Genomic DNA, 20,228 nt, shown 5'->3' on the forward strand with positions numbered 1-20,228 from the left:
TTCCATCTCTCTCCTTTAGATAGACTCTGTACAGTACTTTGTTTTTGTTACTATTGTCCATGATATAATGATATAAAAAAATATTTCTGTGAAAACTGTGTGTGTTTCGGTTCCGTGTCCTGTTCTGTTTGTATATGTGTTTTTTTTGCTGCTGTTGCAGCCAAATTTCCCCTTGTGGGACAATTAAAGGACTATTCTATTCTAGACTTGTTGGAGATAAGATAAGCAATAGCTGTGTCATCTGCAAACCTCCTGAAATGAGAAATATCCTGTCTCAGAGTGATGCTGAAAAACTAGTTCACGCATTTATTACTTCTAGGCTGGACACTGTAATCATTATCAGGATGTCCAAAAATCCTGAATTCAAAATCCTGCTCCTCACATACAAGGTCTTAAATAATCAGGCCCCATCTTATCTTAATGACCTTGTAGTACCATATCACCCATTAGAGCACTTCGCTCTCGCACTGCAGGCCTACTTGTTGTTCCTAGAGTATTTAAAAGTAGAATGGGAGGCAGAGCCTTCAGTTTTCAGGCCCCTCTTCTGTGGAACCAGCTTCCAGTTTGGATTCAGGAGACAGACACTATCTCTACTTTCAAGATTAGGCTTAAAACTTTCCTTTTTGCTAAAGCATATAGTTAGGGCTGGACCAGGTGACCCTGAATCCTCCCTTAGTTATGCTGCAATAGACGATAGGCTGCCGGGGGATTCCCATGATGCATTTGAGTTTTTCCTTTTGAGATGAGATGAGATGAGATGAGATGAGATAGCCTTTATTTGTCAGTTGCAGGTCTTTTGCCCACAACCGAGATGACAGACCTTGCCGACCGTACATACAATACAAACATCACATTGGGGAGACAGGTCAGGCCAGGTAGCGAGGAAAAAAAACATTGAAATGTGCAACACAAAAGGATAATACAGGAATGCACAGGTATCAACACACCATAACACAATAAACACAGACAAGCAACATGGGAAAGAGTTCCAGTGTGTACATCTGATCTGGGACCGCTGCAATCTTTCGACTGCGCCTCCAGCTGACCCGATGTCCACATCATGGGGGAGGTAAGCGTTGGAGGTGGCGTTGGATCCGGGGTAGGGAGGGTGATGCGTCAGTGAGTGCTTATCAGTATCAGTATATGTATGTGTGTGCGTGTCCATAGTTCAGCTGAGACAGTGTCCTTCGCCCTGCCAGGCTAAGTAAACAGTCTTCCAGCCAACCCAGGTGGCCTTGTAGGGAATGGGAAGGAACAGACTCAACACAGTCGTTATCAGGGAGTTGTTGTTCGGCTCCAGCCTTGAGCCAGTGGCGCCGAAGGGGTAGCCGGTTATGATGGTAATTGAGAATTTCAAGCTGTTTTTTAACACTCCGACACTGGTCTCTCAGTCTCCCGTTAATAGCTGCGAGCTTCTCCGTGATGTTATTAGCCGTCGATTCTGTGGTCTTGTCACTCTTTTTGCTCACATAGCAGATTCTGAGACCTCACGACCGCAGCCAACTGATCCGAGGTGTAATCCAGCTCCGCCCAGAGATGTTGTTCTGAGTTGATTCTTTCCTGATGTAATCCAACATACATACGCTCAAAGGTGTTATTCTGAGCATTCACTGCAGTCGTAAGCGCCTCCAAGCTCTTAACCATGCTGCCTTCAGTGAGCCCTTTCTGAGAAGTCGCACCTGTCGTTCCAATCCCAGCGGGCAGCCTTGTGGGGGTTTGAACAGCCGGTTCCGCTCTCTTAATTCTCCGATAAGCCAGGGCCAAGCCAGCTCCGATCAGAGACTTTCATGGTTCCGAATAGGTAGATATCTTCAGCGTCCTCGATCGACAGTCCCGCCAGGCACACGATCCTCTGCCACCCGTCCATCGTGTATCCGGCAGGGAAAGTCCCTCCAGGGCACTCGGGTTCTCCCGAGCCCAGACTTTTCTGTCACCTTTCTCACTCACTATGTGTTAACAGACCTCTCTGCATTGAATCATACTTGTTTTAATCTCTGTCTCTCTCTCAGGTCTTTCCTCCCCACTGCTGTCAGACTCCACAACAAAGACTTTAACTGAACAAACACACACATCCACACATGTGCAATAACACTAAGTGCAATAATCTTTTCTGGCATCGTTGTATTTTTACTCAGTTGTATATAGCATTCGTATTCTATTTTTATCTTATTGTATATTTTTATTCTATTTTATTCTACTGTATATAGTATATTATTTTATTCTATTCTGTACAGCTGTGTACTGTATTTATTCTTATTGTATTCAAATTTTTGCGTTGTATTCTAATTTTTGCGTCATAACTTTTGCACTGTCCACTTCCTGCTGTGACAAAATAAATTTCCCACGTGTTGGACTAATAAAGGTTATCTTATCTTATCTTATCTTCCACAGCATGTCTTTATCCTGTCTTCCCTATCTCACCCCAAGTGATCGCAGCAGATGGCCGCCACTCCCTGAGCCTGGTTCTGCCGGAGGTTTCTTCCTGTTAAAAGGGAGTTTTTCCTGTGCAGTATGTTTTATGTTTCTAATCAGACAAATAAGCCCATGATTCTCTGCCAACAGTACTTCTTGTAAATGAGTTAGAGCAGGGTTGATAACAGCTGATAGTGCATCAGAAAAAACTCTTCGTGTACTCATACTGTTGTGGATCCACATAATGTCAACCGAATCCTTAATGTGGGATAAAATCAGCCATTCTTGGTAATGCCTTTCACAGCTGAGTCTCTAGGCACAGGGGAAATAATGGACCTCTTACAAACAGACAGGCAACACAGCTTGGGAAAGAGAGATGTCAACGTCATAGTGAGTTCTCCAACACACTCTCTTAGAACCAGTTCTGTGATGTTCTCTCATACAATGTGAGAATGTAATCAAACTGCTTGTCAGAGGGTAACTTTTATGTATAGGGAGAGTGTGACTTTTAGGACACTTGAGCCTAACATTATAGCTTGCATAATGTTAGCTTAACCAGCTGTTGTTGTGGTTTAGCCGGCTGATTGTCAGCTGTCCGTAGATGGGAGGATCACATGTCTAATCTGCTGACAATAAGTAATTACGGCAATATCTGGAAAAATTAGTATATCTATGCACATTGTCTTGTGTTAGAGCCGTGATGTCAGTTCATAAGATGAATCTTGAGTTGAGAAAGCAGTGGTGAAGAAGAAAGATGAGGAGGAGCAGGAGAAACAGATAATAAAAAAGAAGATGTCTTTACCGCATTGAAGGGCCAATGGATGGGACTTATTGTAAAATTCCAGGGGTGTCCAACTCCAGGCCTCAAGGGTCCTTGATCCAACACAGCTGATTTAAATGGCCAAATTACCTCCTCAACATGTCTTGAAGTTCTTCAGAGGCCTGGTGATGAACTAATCATTTGATTCAGGTGTGTTTACCCAGGGTGATGTCTAAAACCTGCAGGACACCGGCCTTGAAGCCTGGAGTTGTACACTCCTGGATTACTTACTGATAACATCTGCCCCACCCAATTCCAAAAATGAACACTTCTAACAGAACACAGCAGAGCCACATTTAGCACAAAATGTGTTCTCAGTGCCAAATTCACACACATTTGCAGTAAATTGTGCATCCAAAATCTGAGTAAATCCATTTTCTTAATGTTTCATTTAAATACTTTAAACCAAAACTCCCCGGTCACACAGGGATTCATGCCAGTTTTTATGGTCTTGTTTTTAAAATTCATTGTGTGGCAGTCCCTCAATGGTTTATAGCAACAATTATGTGGATTATCCAGACTGCAATGACCAACAGGAAAAAGGTAACTACATTCGGCAAGCATGACCAGTTTATATCACACAGACTCCAGCATTTGTGGACAACCTCTACAGAGCTAAGAGGACTTGAGCAAAATATTTACATAGTCATGGATGCACACAATAAGCAGCAGTAAAACAAAAGAGAAAAATGTTCAGGGTGTAACTGAAATGTGAATATTAGTGAAATGTGGAAGGTTTTCCCAGTGCCCTCGTTGTGATCTCTGTGCGGTTTGTCCACCTGATTAAAAACTGAGCTTCGTTGCAGAAAGGGGCATAAATGTTGTTGCTTGTTAAGCTCAATACTCTGTGTAATCTCTAACTCCTCTTTCTGTGCATATGAATATAATAAAACTATGAGTGAGTTGGTGACATTTTGAACACAGGGCTTTATTGTGAGACACCCTTCAGGGAACCACAAGTTAGATTTACAATTTCAGACAAATAAGTTTATTTGGAAAATGTAAAAAAGGATGTGTTCGTATGCAATAAAGCATCTTGTTTGTGTTCCGGTACAGAAAAAAAGCCACAATGATAGAACGAAAAAAAAACTGCAGCTTCAAGTTGTTATGTTGGAAAAAGACACATGGTCATCTTGAAAAGCAAATATAGAAATACCACAGCTGGAAAACCTGCCTCACACTTAAACACATGATTCTTTAAACAGCTTTTAGGCCACATTAAATACAAAAATAACTATTTAACTGTGCCCTTTCTCCTGTTTCAAAGGATCTGCCAGATGTAACTTTTGTTTTTCTTGATATTTTTCTACATTGTTTCTTATTTTTACACTTTAAGGAACTCTAAAAGGATATTTTGCTTTCCCCTTTGCACTTCCAAGTTAATTGCTGGTTTTTAGTCTGTGGAACCAGTGAGAGCAAACCCACCCAGAGACTCCAAAAAGGACCACCTAATTAAAATGTGTGGGGTAATTCTGCAGAGATGGTGGTAGAGGTGTAGTTTGCAAAGGCAGAAAAAACATTTTAAAATGTACCTCTAAAAACTGAACATCAACCAATCAGTTTCAGTATAAAACCTCCTTGCTTACAACACTGCACTATCTACTACCTCTGTTGGTCCCAGCAAGTATTTGATTTAACATTAAAATATAAGGAGTAGTGGAGAGTGTGTTCTCCTACTGCCTGGGTGTTTGGTATGCAGGGGCCACTACTGCTTACAGGAAGCCTGCACAGAGGGTAGTCAACACCACCCAAAAAAATTATTGGCTGCCCTCTGCGACCCCTATAGGCCATTATCATTTCCACCTGTCTCAGAAAAACCAGACCCATCGCAGGCTACCCCTTGCACCCAGCATACCACCTGTGTGACCCGCTGCCCTCTGGTCACCGCCTCAGGTCACTCAGATTCCACACCTCCAGACTGACTAACAGCTTTTCCCGGTGGGCCATTGTGACTATAAACAAACACTCCCCACACCCACCGCTGCCCACCTCACCAATCTGGTCTGAGTAACCCTCATCACTCAGGCCTCTCGCATAAGTCCCTTTGAAGTGCTTCCAACCACTTTGCTTGTAAGCAAAGTGGTTGTTTTGTATATATTACTTTAGTTTGTATATGTTCCTCTAGACTGTATATCTTTTATTTTTTGCTATCTATCCTGATGTCTTTACTGAGCGATTGTGGCTCAAGAGTTGGGAGTTCGCCTTGTAATCGGAAGGTTGCCGGTTCGAGCCCCGGCTTGGACAGTCTCGGTCGTTGTGTCCTTGGGCAAGACACTTCACCCGTTGCCTACTGGTGGTGGTCAGAGGGCCCGGTGGCGCCAGTGTCCGGCAGCCTCGCCTCTGTCAGTGCGCCCCAGGGTGGCTGTGGCTACAATGTAGCTTGCCATCACCAATGGGTGGATGACTGGATATGTAAAGCGCTTTGGGGTCCTTAGGGACTAGTAAAGCGCTATATAAATACAGGCCATTTACCATTTACTATTTATATTTGGGTAGTGACCGAAAGAACGAGATCGCGGATAAAAGCGCTGGAAATGGGCTTCCTCCAAAGGGTGGCTGGCCTCTCCCTTAAGCTGGGCAGACACTGTGCGATTTTTGCAGCTCCTGCTCAAACGATTGACTCGCAGAGGTTAGAAGTTCGTAGGTCACGATTCAGGGTCTCACACTACACGGTCCGATGCTCTGATGCGACCCGATTGCTCACACTGTGCGTCCATAAAATGAAGGTTATAACAAAAAATCTGTCGCTCGCTCCCTCTCTGTCTTTAATAATAATAATAATAATAATAATGGATTGGATTTATATAGCGCTTTTCAAAGCACCCAAAGTGCTTTACAATGCCACTATTCATTCACTCTTTCACTCACACAGACACACACACACCACCATCATCACCTTTGCTAAATTGCTAATGAAAAACATTGATCAGGCAGCTGTGATTGAGCAGCAATGTAAATAAAACTATTTTCACGGTTGTTGTGGTCGTGATGATTTTGTGAGGCCACATCAAAAAAAGGCTCGGATGAGCTTGCCAAAGTTCTACAAGTTGTGCCTCCATCGCTTGTGTCCAGTTCACACGCTGCACTGCACTTTTTCACCGACGTTTATGTGTTTGCGCGTGCGCAGTGTGAGCGGCTGCGGCGACACCCTCACGACGGTCGTGTTTGAAATCCTCACGACCAAGCGATTGATGATCGGGAGCTGGTCGTGAGGTGTTAATCGCTTCTCGTTACCCCACGTATACTGCACGATGAAGGCCAAAATTGGGCTCAAAAATCGGCTCAAAACAGTGTAAGCCCAGCATTAGAGATGCCCTGCCATCCGGGAGGGGCTCAGACTACAGCCGCTGCTCCATCACATCAAAAGGAGCCAGTTGAGATGGTTTGAGCATCTGACAAGGGACAAGGACTCCTGGGCGCCTCCTTGGTGAGGTGTTCCATATTATATCTCTCGGCTGGCCTGGGAACGCATTGGTGTTCTGTTTGTGGCAATTTTTCTCCTTTCTCCATAAAAAAGAAGTTGTTAACATATCTCACATCTTGATCTCGTGAGAACGCCATTAGACCCGCGCAGCTGACTGTGCTTCAAAGCAGGGGAGCTGCTTGCAGGTAAACTACCTGAACAGCATTTACAATGCCACAGACCTGTAATCCTCGTAGAAACTTCATTCAAACCAAACGTGATATAAATAAATGACTTTTGGTGATAGGTTTTTTCCTCGACATTATTTATCTTGTAACGAGGAAGAAGGTTCATTTAAAACAATGGACCTAAAGGGTGTCCAGAATTTCGCTTCCAGTAAGGTCGATTTACGAAAGGATTTAATAGTGAAGCAGTCGGTGTTAAAAGGATTACAGTCAGTCTGATCTTGCAGTATAAGACTATCACTATCCAATCGACTTTTTTTTTCGGGCTACAGGCTCAGCCCAGTGCAATAAATAACGTCATCTATACGAGGTTTTTAATATGATAGGTGACGCAAACCCCACGAATAAAGAAGAAATGTTTATATTAAATTAACACAAGAAACAATCCATATATTTCTAAGACTTGTGTTTTATATAAGGCAGAACAGCATGCCACGCCCACGAGGCTTTTATAGTCAAGAGGATGGAGCGAGTAGAGCAGATTGATTTTGAGGGTGCAAAGGGATTGTAGTGCAGCTCAGCAGCTAAGGCGCAATATGAAGCGTTTTCTTTTCTCTTTATTTTGGCTTGTCGGGCATTTACAGCCAGCTCTTTCTGCTGGTTTGAAGGATACACCAACTCTCGGGTCCAAAAATACTCCTCGACTTCTAAGCAAAGGTAGGTTGCGTTAACATCGACGCAGTGGCAGTATTACATTACGAAAGCTCTAGTGTGTGTTTCCTATTCACTTTAGTCAAAAACACTGCAAGGACAAATCCGATTCATCTTCTCGTGTTTTGATGTAAGTGCAGAATGCCGTAATTCCTGATTAAAGCGTGATTATGAGATGCTTTTTCACCCTCCAGATATAAGCGTTGGGCTTGAATACCAAATTAATCAGAACCACAGTGTGTTGTTCTATGAGGAGGGCTCAGATGAACTGTACCTGGGAGGCAATGATTTTATATTGAAACTCAATGTGGACGACTTCCACGTCATAGAGGTGGGTTGGAGCAACATATCGTAAACTAACGATGTTCTTTATTTATGTTTTCTTATTATGTTGTTGATGGTGTTTCTTTTCCCCCCTCAATTCCTGTGGGGTTAAGCAGTAGCCATTAAAACCAACAGATGGTTGTGACAGTCCTAATAAGCGTCTGTCTGCCATACAAGACCTTGTACTGTAGCCTCAAAGTGCTCATTAAGAGGTCCAGGTGCTGAGCTCATGGCACCGACAGAATCATTAAGAATAGAATATGTAATAAACCAGAAATTTCAGTATGACTTTTTTTTTTTTTAATCTTAATGTTAAATTTTTAATAAGTAAATGATTCTTGACCATAAGAGAAGAAATGGGTCTTATCATTGATATCACTAATGGATGTCGTGCTGTGGGAAGAGAAGCTGAAGGGAATCAAGAAGACATTTGAATTAAGGGAACTGGTTTTAGTCTATCCTTTTGTTAATCTATCAGACAGCTATTTCTGTAGACAGTGTTGTAATTAGTTTCTTAGTGATTGTTTCAGATGCTTCTTATGTTTTTGAAATGTTGCTAAAGTCATGGCTAATCTGTCTACAATCAATGTGTTGACAGAAATTTCATCTGAATGCAACGGGGCAAGAGGAATGCCAAGAGGTCGGTGATTACAGAATGATCAGAGATGTGCTAATAAATGCATTGTGAAAATGAAATATAGAATCGGTTTCCATAACAAAGTTCTCTCTGTGTCATAGGACCCCTGTGAAAATGTTATCACTGTCATTGAGAAGTTTCAGAACAACCTGTTTGTCTGCGGGACGAACGGACAGAAACCAGAGTGCTGGCAACTTGTGAGTGATTCTAAAAAGTGTTAAATGTGTTAAACCGTAGACTAAAAGTGTGTGACTTTCTGCACTTCTGTGACAAGTTAATGGAAACTAAACTAGTTTCCATAAACTAGCAGCAGAGAAAAGCCAATTAAGGAGTGGAGCTCTGGTGCTTCTTGTTAAACTTTAATTGGGCGCCCTCATCTATAATTTAATGAAGGTGCTGGGTGTCTGGTGTTTTGTGGTTTCCCGTCACAGTTCTCTTGAAGTAATGTCACTGTGTTCTGTTGACTCTCTGTGACCCTGCAGCGCCCTTCAGTGAACAATCAGTCTCTTGAAATATTCGATAGTCGTGACGGGACAGGAATCTCTCCATTTATCTCCACACAGAACTCCCTATCGCTCACAGTAGGTATGTTACACGCCGCTTTTGTAGTTACCATGTTTTCAAGGTTTTAATTATCAGTGTGCAGATTAATGTAACTGATTATTCAAAAATTCAAAATTTTTGCCCCTGTCAATTTGGTGTATCGGCTATTTTTAGAAGGGGATCTGTATGCAGCAGCACCTTTGGATGCTGATGGAAGTACATTGCAGTTCAGAAGACAAGCTGGCCACAGGACTAATGTCTGGATGTATGACAGCTGGGTCTCAGGTAAATAAATACCTGCTCTTATTTTATAATGGAGGAAAACTACTGTAATTTAATACATTGGTGTCGTATAATCAGAATATGTTTGACTTAAAAGTTTGTCTTGTTCACTCCTCACCTCATTGTAGGGTAATTATGCTTTGGTTCAAGTTTGATGTGGCAGGCTTTCTGTTTTGTTTTGGGGGTTTTTCAGTTCGCGCTACACTGTAAACACTTTTTTTTTAAAAAAATAATCTTTTTATCATGTTTTCACAGAGCCCACATTCGTCTCTGCGTCATGGGTGCAGCGGAAGGACGACCCAGACAATGAGAAAATTTATGTCTTTTTCCGTGAGAAGAACTCAGACCACAACCGAGAGGCTGACCCACTGATATCTAGGATTGCCAGAGTTTGTAAGGTATGGTGAAAAAAGCTGAGCTAACATCAATGAAACTCAACTTTGCGTACAGATAAATTCTCTAAAACATCTTCATCTCACTTTCAAGAATTAGGAACAATCAAAAGTCTTGCTGTGACTACATAAGCAAACCTTTTTCAAGCATTTTGGAGGGTGGATTGTGCCCCTTCATTCTGGGACCCTTTGTGCCCAGTCCTCATAGGATGGACCACACCCACCTTTGAACTTGGCCTTCAGTCTAATTTGATCTACAATTGGATAAAGTTTTGCGAATGCATTTGGCATGAGTACAAGGCTCTGCCACTGACAGAGTATGTCCAATACCAAAGTACTTGAAGCAAATTTGAAGTGGGTTTCAGTTCACTTGGCACACAGTTGGAAAATGTTGTAATAATGTCGTAAGCTTTAGAACAACAATATTCATAATGAATGGCAAAATGTGATCATGCCCATTAAAATAAAGGAGAGGCATTATTGGCTCAGTATGTGTGAGAGGGTGTGATAATAGCACAGCACAGGGAAGGTTGAGTCAGTCAGTTCAGTTTTTTATTTTTTTATTTTTTTGACACATCAACAGTACAGTACACAGCTAAAAAAAAAACACAAAACCTGTGAGATGAGCTTAAAAACTCAGCTTACCACCGCCTGCTGTACTGAATCTAAATTAAAGGCAGCGATTGTGAATAATTCTAATATTGTTTTGTGATGGTTTGCCATGTTTCTTTTACCGTAATAATCTGCATAATTTTCCATAAAGAGGAAACAAGATACTAAAGTCTGTCAGCTCAGAGGTGCTTGATGTTGATGTTAGGCTTTATGTTTTTATGGAAGCAGTAGTTATGCTCACCCAGTATTTCCTCTTATATCAGGATGTTGCATTAGTCATGTTAGTTTAAAACCATCACAAGAAAATATTCATTTGCACAACAAAGCAAAAGCAAACAAACCTTTGACCCACCACCAATACCAAAAAAATTGGACTTCATCTACTTTACATTAACCAGCGCGAAAAGCTTTCATTTTGCTAAAATGTTGTTTTCGGGATCCTCGCTTGACATCTGTGCGAAACGAGACTTGCCCTAAAAGTGTTCAGGTGTTCTCGTTTCACATTTCTGATACAGCTCAACGTAATGGCAGCTGTATCGAATAACCTTCAGCCGAAGCAGAATTAATGAGTTTCCTCCTGTCGGTATCATATTTCAGGTGGATGAAGGTGGATCAAAACGATTTTTCCAGAACATGTGGACATCTTTTCTCAAGGCCCGTCTTGTGTGTGGAATTCCAAAGGAGTCGCTGTATTTTAACCGCCTCCAAGATGTTTATGTGATGCACGCAGACAACTGGCAAGACACCAGGGTCTATGCCCTCTTCACGAGCAACTGGTTAGATGCTTCATTTTTAATATCTAAGCAACATGCAAACATGACAGTGACACCACAATCAAAAGCAAAACATCACGATGGGTAGTATTGCTTTAGCAACATGACTTTCCATTCCTTGTATCTTAGGACTGTAGCTCCAAAAATGCATGATGTTAGACTGTTGGCCAACTGTTTGTCCTCCTCTTCAAGGGTGTTGCCCTTCTTCCACTCCTATGAGCTGAGGCAATAACAAATTCACAGATGATTTAAACCTATGATGAACGCTCTGGCAATCTTTCTTTCTTATATCTCCTCTAGGAATTCTACAGCAGTCTGCATCTATACAATAAAAATGATTGAAAATATATTTGAGAACTCCAAATTCAAGGGCTACAACGACAACGTTCCCACACCAAGGCCAGGAACGGTAAGAACTTTATTATGTTGCTATGTTACTTTACAGAAACAGAATTTACAGACAACTTCCTCTAAATAGTTTTTTTACATTTCTATTTTCGTTTTGCTCTCATGCAGTCTAAGCAGTTTATTCTATATCATGTGCATGAGTACGACCTGTGGTTTAAAAAAAAAAAAAAAAAAAAAAAGGACATGGGAACAGCTGTGTGCATGGACTGTTTCATCACATTCATTGTTTCCATCATAGAGACTGTGGTTATTTATTTGACATCCACTGAGATTAAATGGAACAAATGAAGGCCCTTTGTATTTGCAGTTTCCCCTCATTGTGGCACAACCATAATGCAAGTTTCAAAAAGGGGCTGATACCGACCGTGGTCCTTTCTCTGTTCATGTTGCTATATTTTGTAAATAAAACCACCCCTGTAATTCACGATGTGGAAAAGTTTGTCTGTGCTTTGTTTTTGGACTATTCAGACTATTTATTTTGCCTTTCATGCAGTATACAGACTATTTTTGCATTTATTTTTCAGTGTTCCACGAACAGCAAGGCTTTGCCACGTCACACAGTCAATATTGTGAAGGATCACTCAGAAATGGCCGACTGGGTTGACTCAGATCCTTTTTATATAAGCACCAACAACTACACCAAGATAGTCGTGGACAGAGTTCAGGCTGCAGACCAAAGATTTTATAACATTCTGCTTCTAGCTACTGGTATGTCATTGTTCAACAGCACAGGGTCCTTGGGATCTTGTTTTGTCATTAGCGCCTTCGCTGCCTTTCAATTGTCTTACATTTTAAGAATGCATTGTCTGTAATATCTGTTAGGAACAATAAGCTAAAAATACCTAGCCAGATATATCACTTGCAAAAAATAACACAATATCAAATTCCTGTTCCAACAGATTCCGGGAAGATCCATAAAGTCTTGGAGTCTGGGTCAGAACCTTTTATCATATCTGAAACGCAGCTCTCCAACTCTTCAATCATACAGTCAATGAAGCTTGACTCTAAAAAGGTAGGGTTCATTTAAAATGCCATACTAAGTGCAGAGCACTGTGCTTTTGCCGTTCTGGCATCAGTGTTTCTCTCAGCTGCTGTCAGCACCCACCTTCAGTGAAACATGATGTTGCTATTTCTTTTTGCAGAGCGTCGCATTTTATCTGTCGGGTCATTGCTTTTGTGCTTCACATACAGCTATTTTCAGCTGACAAACACCTCGTGTGCATTAGTTGTCTTGCGCCAGGAAAAGCCAAATCTATCAATAAGCAGGCTATAGAGTCTACAATTTCACCAAAAAGAAAATCTTTTCATCCAGGTTTAAAGTAAATTTAGATTTTTGTCTTCCTTTGCTCAGAAAACATTAATTGTGGGGTCTGCTGAGAGAATAACTGCAGTGAACCTTCAGAGTTGTCAGGAGTATAGCAAGTCTTGCGAAGAATGTGTTCTGGCCCGGGATCCATACTGTGCCTGGACTAACGATGGATGCACCTCGACTGTCCCGTAAGTGCGAGCAGCAGTCTTACCAAGACCCTCTGGCACATTTTATTATTATGTTTTGCACAATACCTGAAACAGCTGTAGAAATGAATCCTTTGCATATTCTTTATCAGAATTGAATTGACAGATAATCAAAGAGGGGAAAAAATCTTGCAGAAACATCACTCACTGAAACGTGTTTTATTCGTCTTTGCAGCGGGAGCATTCAGAATATCGTGGATGGGAAAACAAACGTATGCAGTTTAACAGTTAAAGGTAGCTAATGATGAGACATTTATTAATCTTGCTGTAGACTCCAGGAACAAATTTAGTCTGATCTCTCTGATCGCTCTCTTTCCCTTTTCCCCCCTTTCTTTCTTTTCTCCAAGAGTCAAGAAACCGGACCAAACGTGAGATACCTCCACTATCATCGGTGCATTTGAGGACAGTTCATTCAGTCCCCCAGGGTGTGCCTTTCTATCTGTCCTGTCCTATAGACTCCTACCACGCTGAGTATACATGGGAGCAAAAAGGCCAAAAGAGTCCTTGTTTGCAGATGCTTACCAACTGTCTGCACCTCATTCCTTCCATGTCACAGGAGAAGTATGGCACGTACAGATGTATTTCAGAAGAGAAAGACTACATCAAAGTGGTGGGAACATATGAGCTCATAGAGAACCAAGACCCAAAAAAGTGCTCAAAAAGCAATACACCTGACAACTGGAACGCTGCACCAGCTCTTATTCCAGAGATGACATGGATCACGCTGCTTGTAGCAATAATTTCTTTTTGAACTGACTCTCTGTTACTCGCTACTTTTAATTTGCAGTGTCAAAATGTCAGGCCCTCTGTACTCATGCAGCACTAACGGAAATCCATGTCAAGCCTTTAGCGGAACCTAACACAGAAACATTTCTGCTGTGAAAAACGTTTATTGTTTCAAAGAGGGGCTTGAACAGGAAGGGGAAAGAAAAAAGAAAGCAGTACAACCGGTCAGCAGTGCACAGCTTGAATGGTCTCCAATGGTGATTGAAAACATCGGAGCATCTTACATAAAACACTTTAGCTGAGTACCTTTCTTCCTTTTAACACAATCAATGAAATGGAAGGCACAGAAAGTAATCAGAGGTAATTCCTCTTTACATGAATGTATATCTCAAGTCAACAACACTATTATGCTATGAGTGTAAGTGGGAAAGCTTCCAGTCAAAGGGCCACAGACAATCTTTAAACAGTAAGTCTGCTTAATTGTAAGTCTTATACAAACTGAAGGGAAGAGAGCTCTTTCCACTCTGGTCCATATAGAACCAAAAAATGTAAATTATCTGTTTTGACATTGCACTGCTGACCCGATAATTTAGGAATGTGTCTCCACCTTCTTTTTGCCTCAGTGCTCAGAAAGGTATCTTAAAAATGCACAATGAAAATATTTGGCTTTGCATATTGGGAAATGGCTTCTCTCAGTATTTAAAAGCAGTTATGTCAAAAATACTCTAAAACATGCAAAAAGTTGGCCTATTTGTAGTGTTATAATTTTTAACACATACTCACTGAAATTGGGTATGTGTTTTCCTGACGCGGCGCAGAGTAGGGATAGTGAAGGTGGATGAGTTGGCATTGCTCATCCACAGCAGGGGTAATGCATAAACGAGGAGAAGAAGCAAGTGCAGGTAGTGTGGAGCGGATGGAAACGATTGTCGGGGTGATTTGTGACAGAAGGATAACAGCGAGAGTGAAAGGGAAAGTTTACAAGATGGCAGTGAGACCTGTTATGATGTACGGTTTGAAGACGGCGGCAGCGACAAAAAAGACAGGAGGCCGAGCTGGAGGTGGTAGGGATTTTGTTTTGTTGGGATTAGAAATGAGTCGATCAGATGGACAGCTCGGCTGAGACGGTTTGGGGAAGTGCAGAGGAGGCGTATTATTATACTGGAAAGGATGTTAAAGATGGAGTACCTCCATAAGAAAAAATAAATAAATCTTATTTTTGTACACAGTATTATAGCACTGATAGCACTTTTTTCTTTTTTTCATGACCTATACTATAATACAAATAAAATAGTGCACATAATCCATCCAGCCATCTTCATCCGCTTTATCCGAGGCCGGGTCGCGGGGGCAGCAGCCTAAGCAAGTGCTGCTGCCCCCATAATATTGTGCACATAATATTTTGTTAAAATAAATTATTGCAATCACCTTGTAGAGAAAACCTCTAAAGAACACAGAGTTGGCCTCAGTAGCCTGAGATGGAGTCAGATTCCTTACCTGAATTATTGCTTTAGTCCCTTGATAAAGAGTGTTATAGAGCAATAATGTAGCTAATAAACCACTTAAAACTTTATTTACACCAGAATGTAGTAAGCTGTGCCTTGTGTTGCTTTAATTCTATGAATTTAACATAATGTCTCTTTATAGCTTGTGTCATCATGTTGCCTTACACACATGTATTTTGGTACGGTATTCAATTATTTAATCCTGAATGTTTAAAAAAAAATGTTTTTTTTTAATATGAAAAGTATTATTTATTTCATTATTCACAAAATATTTAAAGAGATAAGAAGAAAACTTGCTAATGTCTTGTAATGATTTCTTCATCATAAAAAGAGTGTGACAATTTGTTCACTAGGAGTCATCCTATTAGGTAAGATATTATTATTTAATCTTAGCAGGCTGTGTTTTAATCAGCCAGAGTACTCAGTAAATAACTTTCAGCATGACAAGAGGGCAGATGACAAAGCAAGGATCTTGAGCTTAAGCTGTCTTTTACCTAGATCTAGTCTCAGCGTTCTTAATGACTGCACAGAGTACATCCTGCTTATGTAAAGAGATTTTTTGGGGGGGAAGGGGGGCACTACAGTGTATGTGCATAGACAAAAACAAATGGGAATTTGGGTGGAGTCCGATAAGGTTGTAAGATTTTCTTTCAGATTAACTAATTGAAGTCCAGAAACTCCATGGAAACCTAGTGTTGTTTATGCTTCTCTCATCCTGTCTCCAAATATGAGATAACACAGCATCCATTATCCATTATAGTGTAACACTTGACTCTGAACTTGGCTCTCACAGTGGTGGTCTCAGTCTTTTGGCCACACTCTGCTGACCAAACCCTGTTGTTGCAGTTTCATTCTAGGAAAACACGCCCTTTCAGCCACAGACACACTATGTTGTTGTGGGCTCTGATTTACAGCCACATGGTTTTAACTGTTTTGATCTGCAGTGTCTACACAAATATTTAACACTGTAGAAGGAGATGGTACTTTCCACTGTTTATGGTTCATATGTTGTTCTGTCTGTCTTAGGCTACTATAATTATAATGAAGCTTACTAAATCTGTGGCTTAAGACAGAATTTACATAATCCCTGATCTAACAACTAGGTTTGTCCTTTGGTAAACCATCTGCATGCACTCATGTTTTGTTTATGTCTGGGTTCTTTTCTGAGTCACTCATCAAGTTGTAGAAATGTGTCAAGTGGTGTTATAGAGGACTTACAGTTAAGCATCACTGATAGGCTTTACTTTAGGACTATGTTAAGAAACACTTACGGTATCACAGGACTAAGCTGGTGCTGCATTGGTGTCTGAGGTCACAGATATGGTGACTAACAAACATGTTTTTGGTTTCTGTTCTGTTCTGATAAGAGTAAATCTGCATTCAGGACCCCAAGTTTTCCTGTCCTTCTTCTCACAGGAAGACTTCAGGAAGGAAATTATTGGAAAACAAACACAAATTCCGATTAAGGAAATTCTTAGAACTGAAAGCAAATGTCATAAATGTAGCTTTTCACATGTGCGTCATGTTGTTTAAAGTTTCTAAGCACGCACGATACTTTGCCTGACATGAATTTACAACGCCTGTCTGTAACTGCAATCCGTTGCCAGCAGAGGTCGCTGTTATCCAACAGACCCGACATCGGTTCAACGCCTACCCTGAACTGAACACAAATCCATGGCTAACCTGACCCTACAAGCCAAGGCTTAGAATAATACTCGCATGCCCATTTCACCCTGAAAATGATTATCTCAGAGTGTAGTGTATGGCAATTCCAAGGTCCCCGGGGAGTCGACATTACTCAGAATAGCGTGAATTCCTTGGGTAACAAATGAAATGCGACATGCATCTGGTGTGATAGGCCTTGGAGGGTGATTCAGTGCAATCCTCCAAGGTATGCATGTGCACTAAAAGTATCAGAAAGGTATGGTTTGTGATTTTGTCACTTCTGAGTTGTTTGCACTTGCTGTAGTAGGTGCTGGTGTGTTACATGAAAATTAAAACGTTCTCTTTTGGTCTGAGAGTCACGACAGATGATTCCGTGAGAACTTGGGTGTGGCGGTTTCCCTTTGAAGTAGAAGACAAAACAACCTAAAAAAAGAGCAGGAAAAAATAAACAACAAAGTACCAGATGAGCCATTGCTTGATTTTATTTGTACAGTACTTCCTCAGGAATCCTAAACCTGTAGCTGCTTGAGCTGTGGGGTACTTGAATGTTTTGGTAATTAGCCTACTCGACATGTGTGTTTATGTATAAGAGAAGGCATATTCATGCTGTGAGTGATTCGAATTGTTCTTTGTTTTCCTTTTGAAATTCCAGTCAAGTGCAGATTATTATCCATTTATGTTTTAAGTGTTTGTACTTTTCTTGAATTTAATTTAAAATAAATTACCTTTCAATTTATTTTTATTTATTTATTTTTGTTCTCCAGGGTTTGTTTGTATTTTTGTTTTGTTTTTTAAATATATTGTCCTAGTGATTTTAAACCCTAGTCCTTCTGTCATCTTCATGGGATTGGTGGTAGCCAGTATGCTCACTGGGGGTAGTAGTGACACCTGGGAACATCTGTGTGTCCTCTTGTTTCCTAACTTAATCCCTAGTAGGACAAGTAGATGGGTTTATTTATTTATTTATTTGCATATTCTGTATAATTTAAAAAGTTGTTTGTAGCTGTGCTTGTACTGGACATTTTCCACTGCTGTGTTTAATTAAATCTTAAAATAAATCACTTAAAATGATCACTCCTCTCCAGGGCCACATTAGGATTTGTGACACTGAGTTAAATCACATTGTTTCCAAAAGCCTTTTGTTTGAGAAGTCTCAACACAGCGTTGTGAAGTTTCTAAATAAACATACTCTGGACGACGTTTGAAAATGATCTGAAAGGCTGTACAAATTTACAGTGTGCACACGTTTGGAAATACTTTGGGGATGTACTCCATTAGGTGTGAAACAAAATGTGGTGTGAAGAGAGGGAGCAGAAGCAGGTTCAGAGCAAAGAGCTGGTGAGATTTTAACAGTTAAAGTAAATGTTTAAAGCATTTAAAAAGACATCTGGAAAATAAAGAAGAGAGAAATCTAGATGGTTTACCGCAGGGACTTGAATCACGAATACAGCAGGAAATTGTACGGCAGCCGAGCAGGCAGCCAAGAAGGAGGAAAGGGAAGAGAGAGTATGTTAGTTCCGTATCAGAATCTATTTTACTTTCTGACACAAAACAAAACCTAAAATTAAAAAAAAAAAAGTAAATTGATACCCAAAAGACAAGTTATATTGAGACTTGACAATTAAACAAATCGTGACAGGGTCGAGGGAAGAATATAAATCTCCAGGTGATTACCTGGATAGGAAAATGAACACTACCCAGACCTGTTTTTTAAAAAGAGGTTTTGGGGAATTTAAACTCTTTGTGGTGATTAGCACTTCTGCCTCATAGCAGTACAGGCTGAGCTTTTCCTGTGAAGTTTGTGCAGGTTGTCTTTTGCCCTTTGTTGCTTCCTTTCACAGTCCAAAGACATGCACAGTTGGACTAATTGATGATTCTAAATTGCCCGTACATGTGTTGAGGGGGTACTCTGCCTCCTTAGATAAGCTCCAGTTTGCAAATATTTGGACAGTGATACAGTTTCTGTAATTTTGCTTTTGTCCACCATGGCAGTGGAATTTAAATCAAACAAGCAAGATGTGATTGAAGTGCAGACATTCATTACATGAACTGTTTAGGAATCCTAACCATTTCTGTACACAGACCTCCTTACCATTGTTATTTCATATTCATATTCTTCTTATTGCTAAATAAATGTTTAGTATGTCTTTGCAATCTGTGCATTAGACGAGAGGTGTCAAAATCATTTTACATGGCAGGCCACATACAGACGAGTAAAACTCCCCTTTCTGTCAGTGTAAAGAAGTTAGATGTTTAACGGTTTTTCTATATGATGACGAAAAAGCCTCTGTGATAAAGAAAGACATCTGTCAGAAAGACACTTTCAACTTAAATTGTAAGAAATAAAGTTGCAGATAAAGTTCTGGAAGCTCATTTACCAAAACTGTCGTTGTAAAACAACAACAACAACAGAATTTACACAAGTTTTATTAGAGACACGGCTAAGACTTTGGCCAACATAATAATTTGTGAAAGTTGAATTTTTCCGGTATATAGAAAAGGGGAAGTAGGGGAAAGATAAGTTTTATGTAAGCACACACACAGCTGTAAGGTAACAGCTATGCAGGAAGTGCGATTTTATCGTAGTGGAAGCAACACACCGAAGGTAAGACAAATTCATGACAGTGAATTGTGAATTTTAAGTGAATTTTAGTCGGAAAGTGACGTCACTTTCCGACTAAAATTCACTTAAACGACGAAACCTGTCGTTTAAGCTGTTTGGTGGCTGTTGGAATACTTTGTGGTGATTAAAGAATTATTAATGGTTTCAAGCGCACATTCAGGCCTGTGAGACTCATTAGACACTCTGACACTGAGCCATGGCTCTGTGCTTATGCACACGTTTCTGCATGTTATTCAAAGACACTTTCTATATGTATGATTTATTTTATGTAAATTTTACTACTAAACTGTAACTTTAAGGATAAGGAAGCGATTTATTTTATTCAGTTTTATCATAAAAGCTTTATTTTTATGGATTTGCTATTACTAGTGAGAACAAACATGAGGTTTAAGGCCTGGATTACTTTGAAACCTTTGAAACCTGAAAATAAAGGGGCATTGCTTTATTTACGTCTGACACCTCTGTAGTCCACCAGAAGATGGCGGCATCTGAGCAGGAAACCCTTCTCCTTAAACGCAACCACCAATTTGCAAGACTCAAACGCTTATAATGATTATATAATGTAATGTTTATTTACGCAGCGATAGGCTGAAAGTCACTGGTGCACAGAAGCCTTTTAAATAAGACACGAGACTAGCTGCCAAACAAAATAAAATGTGCACGAATTTGGCTTTTTTGTTTACGAAAATTGA

At 40.5% G+C, this 20,228-nt stretch overlaps 1 protein-coding gene across 2 annotated transcripts; it reads left to right on the top strand.

Annotated features, from left to right (window-relative positions):
- The first annotated feature begins 6,901 nt into the window (after nucleotides 1-6,901).
- sema7a (semaphorin 7A) lies at nucleotides 6,902-17,984 on the top strand. 2 transcript variants are annotated; one of them, XR_006054709.1, is made up of 15 exons: nucleotides 6,902-7,537; nucleotides 7,726-7,862; nucleotides 8,454-8,495; nucleotides 8,594-8,689; nucleotides 8,975-9,077; nucleotides 9,210-9,320; nucleotides 9,573-9,715; nucleotides 10,919-11,097; nucleotides 11,395-11,503; nucleotides 12,027-12,210; nucleotides 12,402-12,514; nucleotides 12,854-12,999; nucleotides 13,193-13,251; nucleotides 13,365-17,035; nucleotides 17,349-17,984. XR_006054709.1 is itself a non-coding variant. In XM_005928771.3 (14 exons), the coding sequence occupies exons 1-14, from the start codon at nucleotides 7,417-7,419 to the stop codon at nucleotides 13,766-13,768; spliced, it is 1,947 nt and encodes a 648-aa protein (XP_005928833.1). In that variant the 5' UTR covers nucleotides 6,902-7,416; the 3' UTR covers nucleotides 13,769-17,984. The 2 variants fall into 2 exon arrangements, 1 of the variants encoding a protein (XP_005928833.1); XM_005928771.3 differs by having other exon boundaries at nucleotides 13,365-17,984.
- Nucleotides 17,985-20,228: the final 2,244 nt, after the last annotated feature.

The sequence above is a fragment of the Haplochromis burtoni genome, unplaced genomic scaffold, assembly GCF_018398535.1.
Source record: "Haplochromis burtoni strain Fernald_Lab_line unplaced genomic scaffold, NCSU_Asbu1 Contig_114, whole genome shotgun sequence".
NCBI lineage: Eukaryota > Metazoa > Chordata > Actinopteri > Cichliformes > Cichlidae > Haplochromis > Haplochromis burtoni.

Excerpts from the sequence above, each read along its gene's own strand:
- sema7a (XM_005928771.3), top strand. The coding sequence starts at position 7,417 with ATGAAGCGTTTTCTTTTCTCTTTATTTTGGCTTGTCGGGCATTTACAG. Across the intron at positions 7,863-8,453 it reads ACGACTTCCACGTCATAGAG|AAATTTCATCTGAATGCAAC; the intron begins GTGGGTTGGAGC and ends ATGTGTTGACAG. Across the intron at positions 9,716-10,918 it reads GGATTGCCAGAGTTTGTAAG|GTGGATGAAGGTGGATCAAA; the intron begins GTATGGTGAAAA and ends ATCATATTTCAG.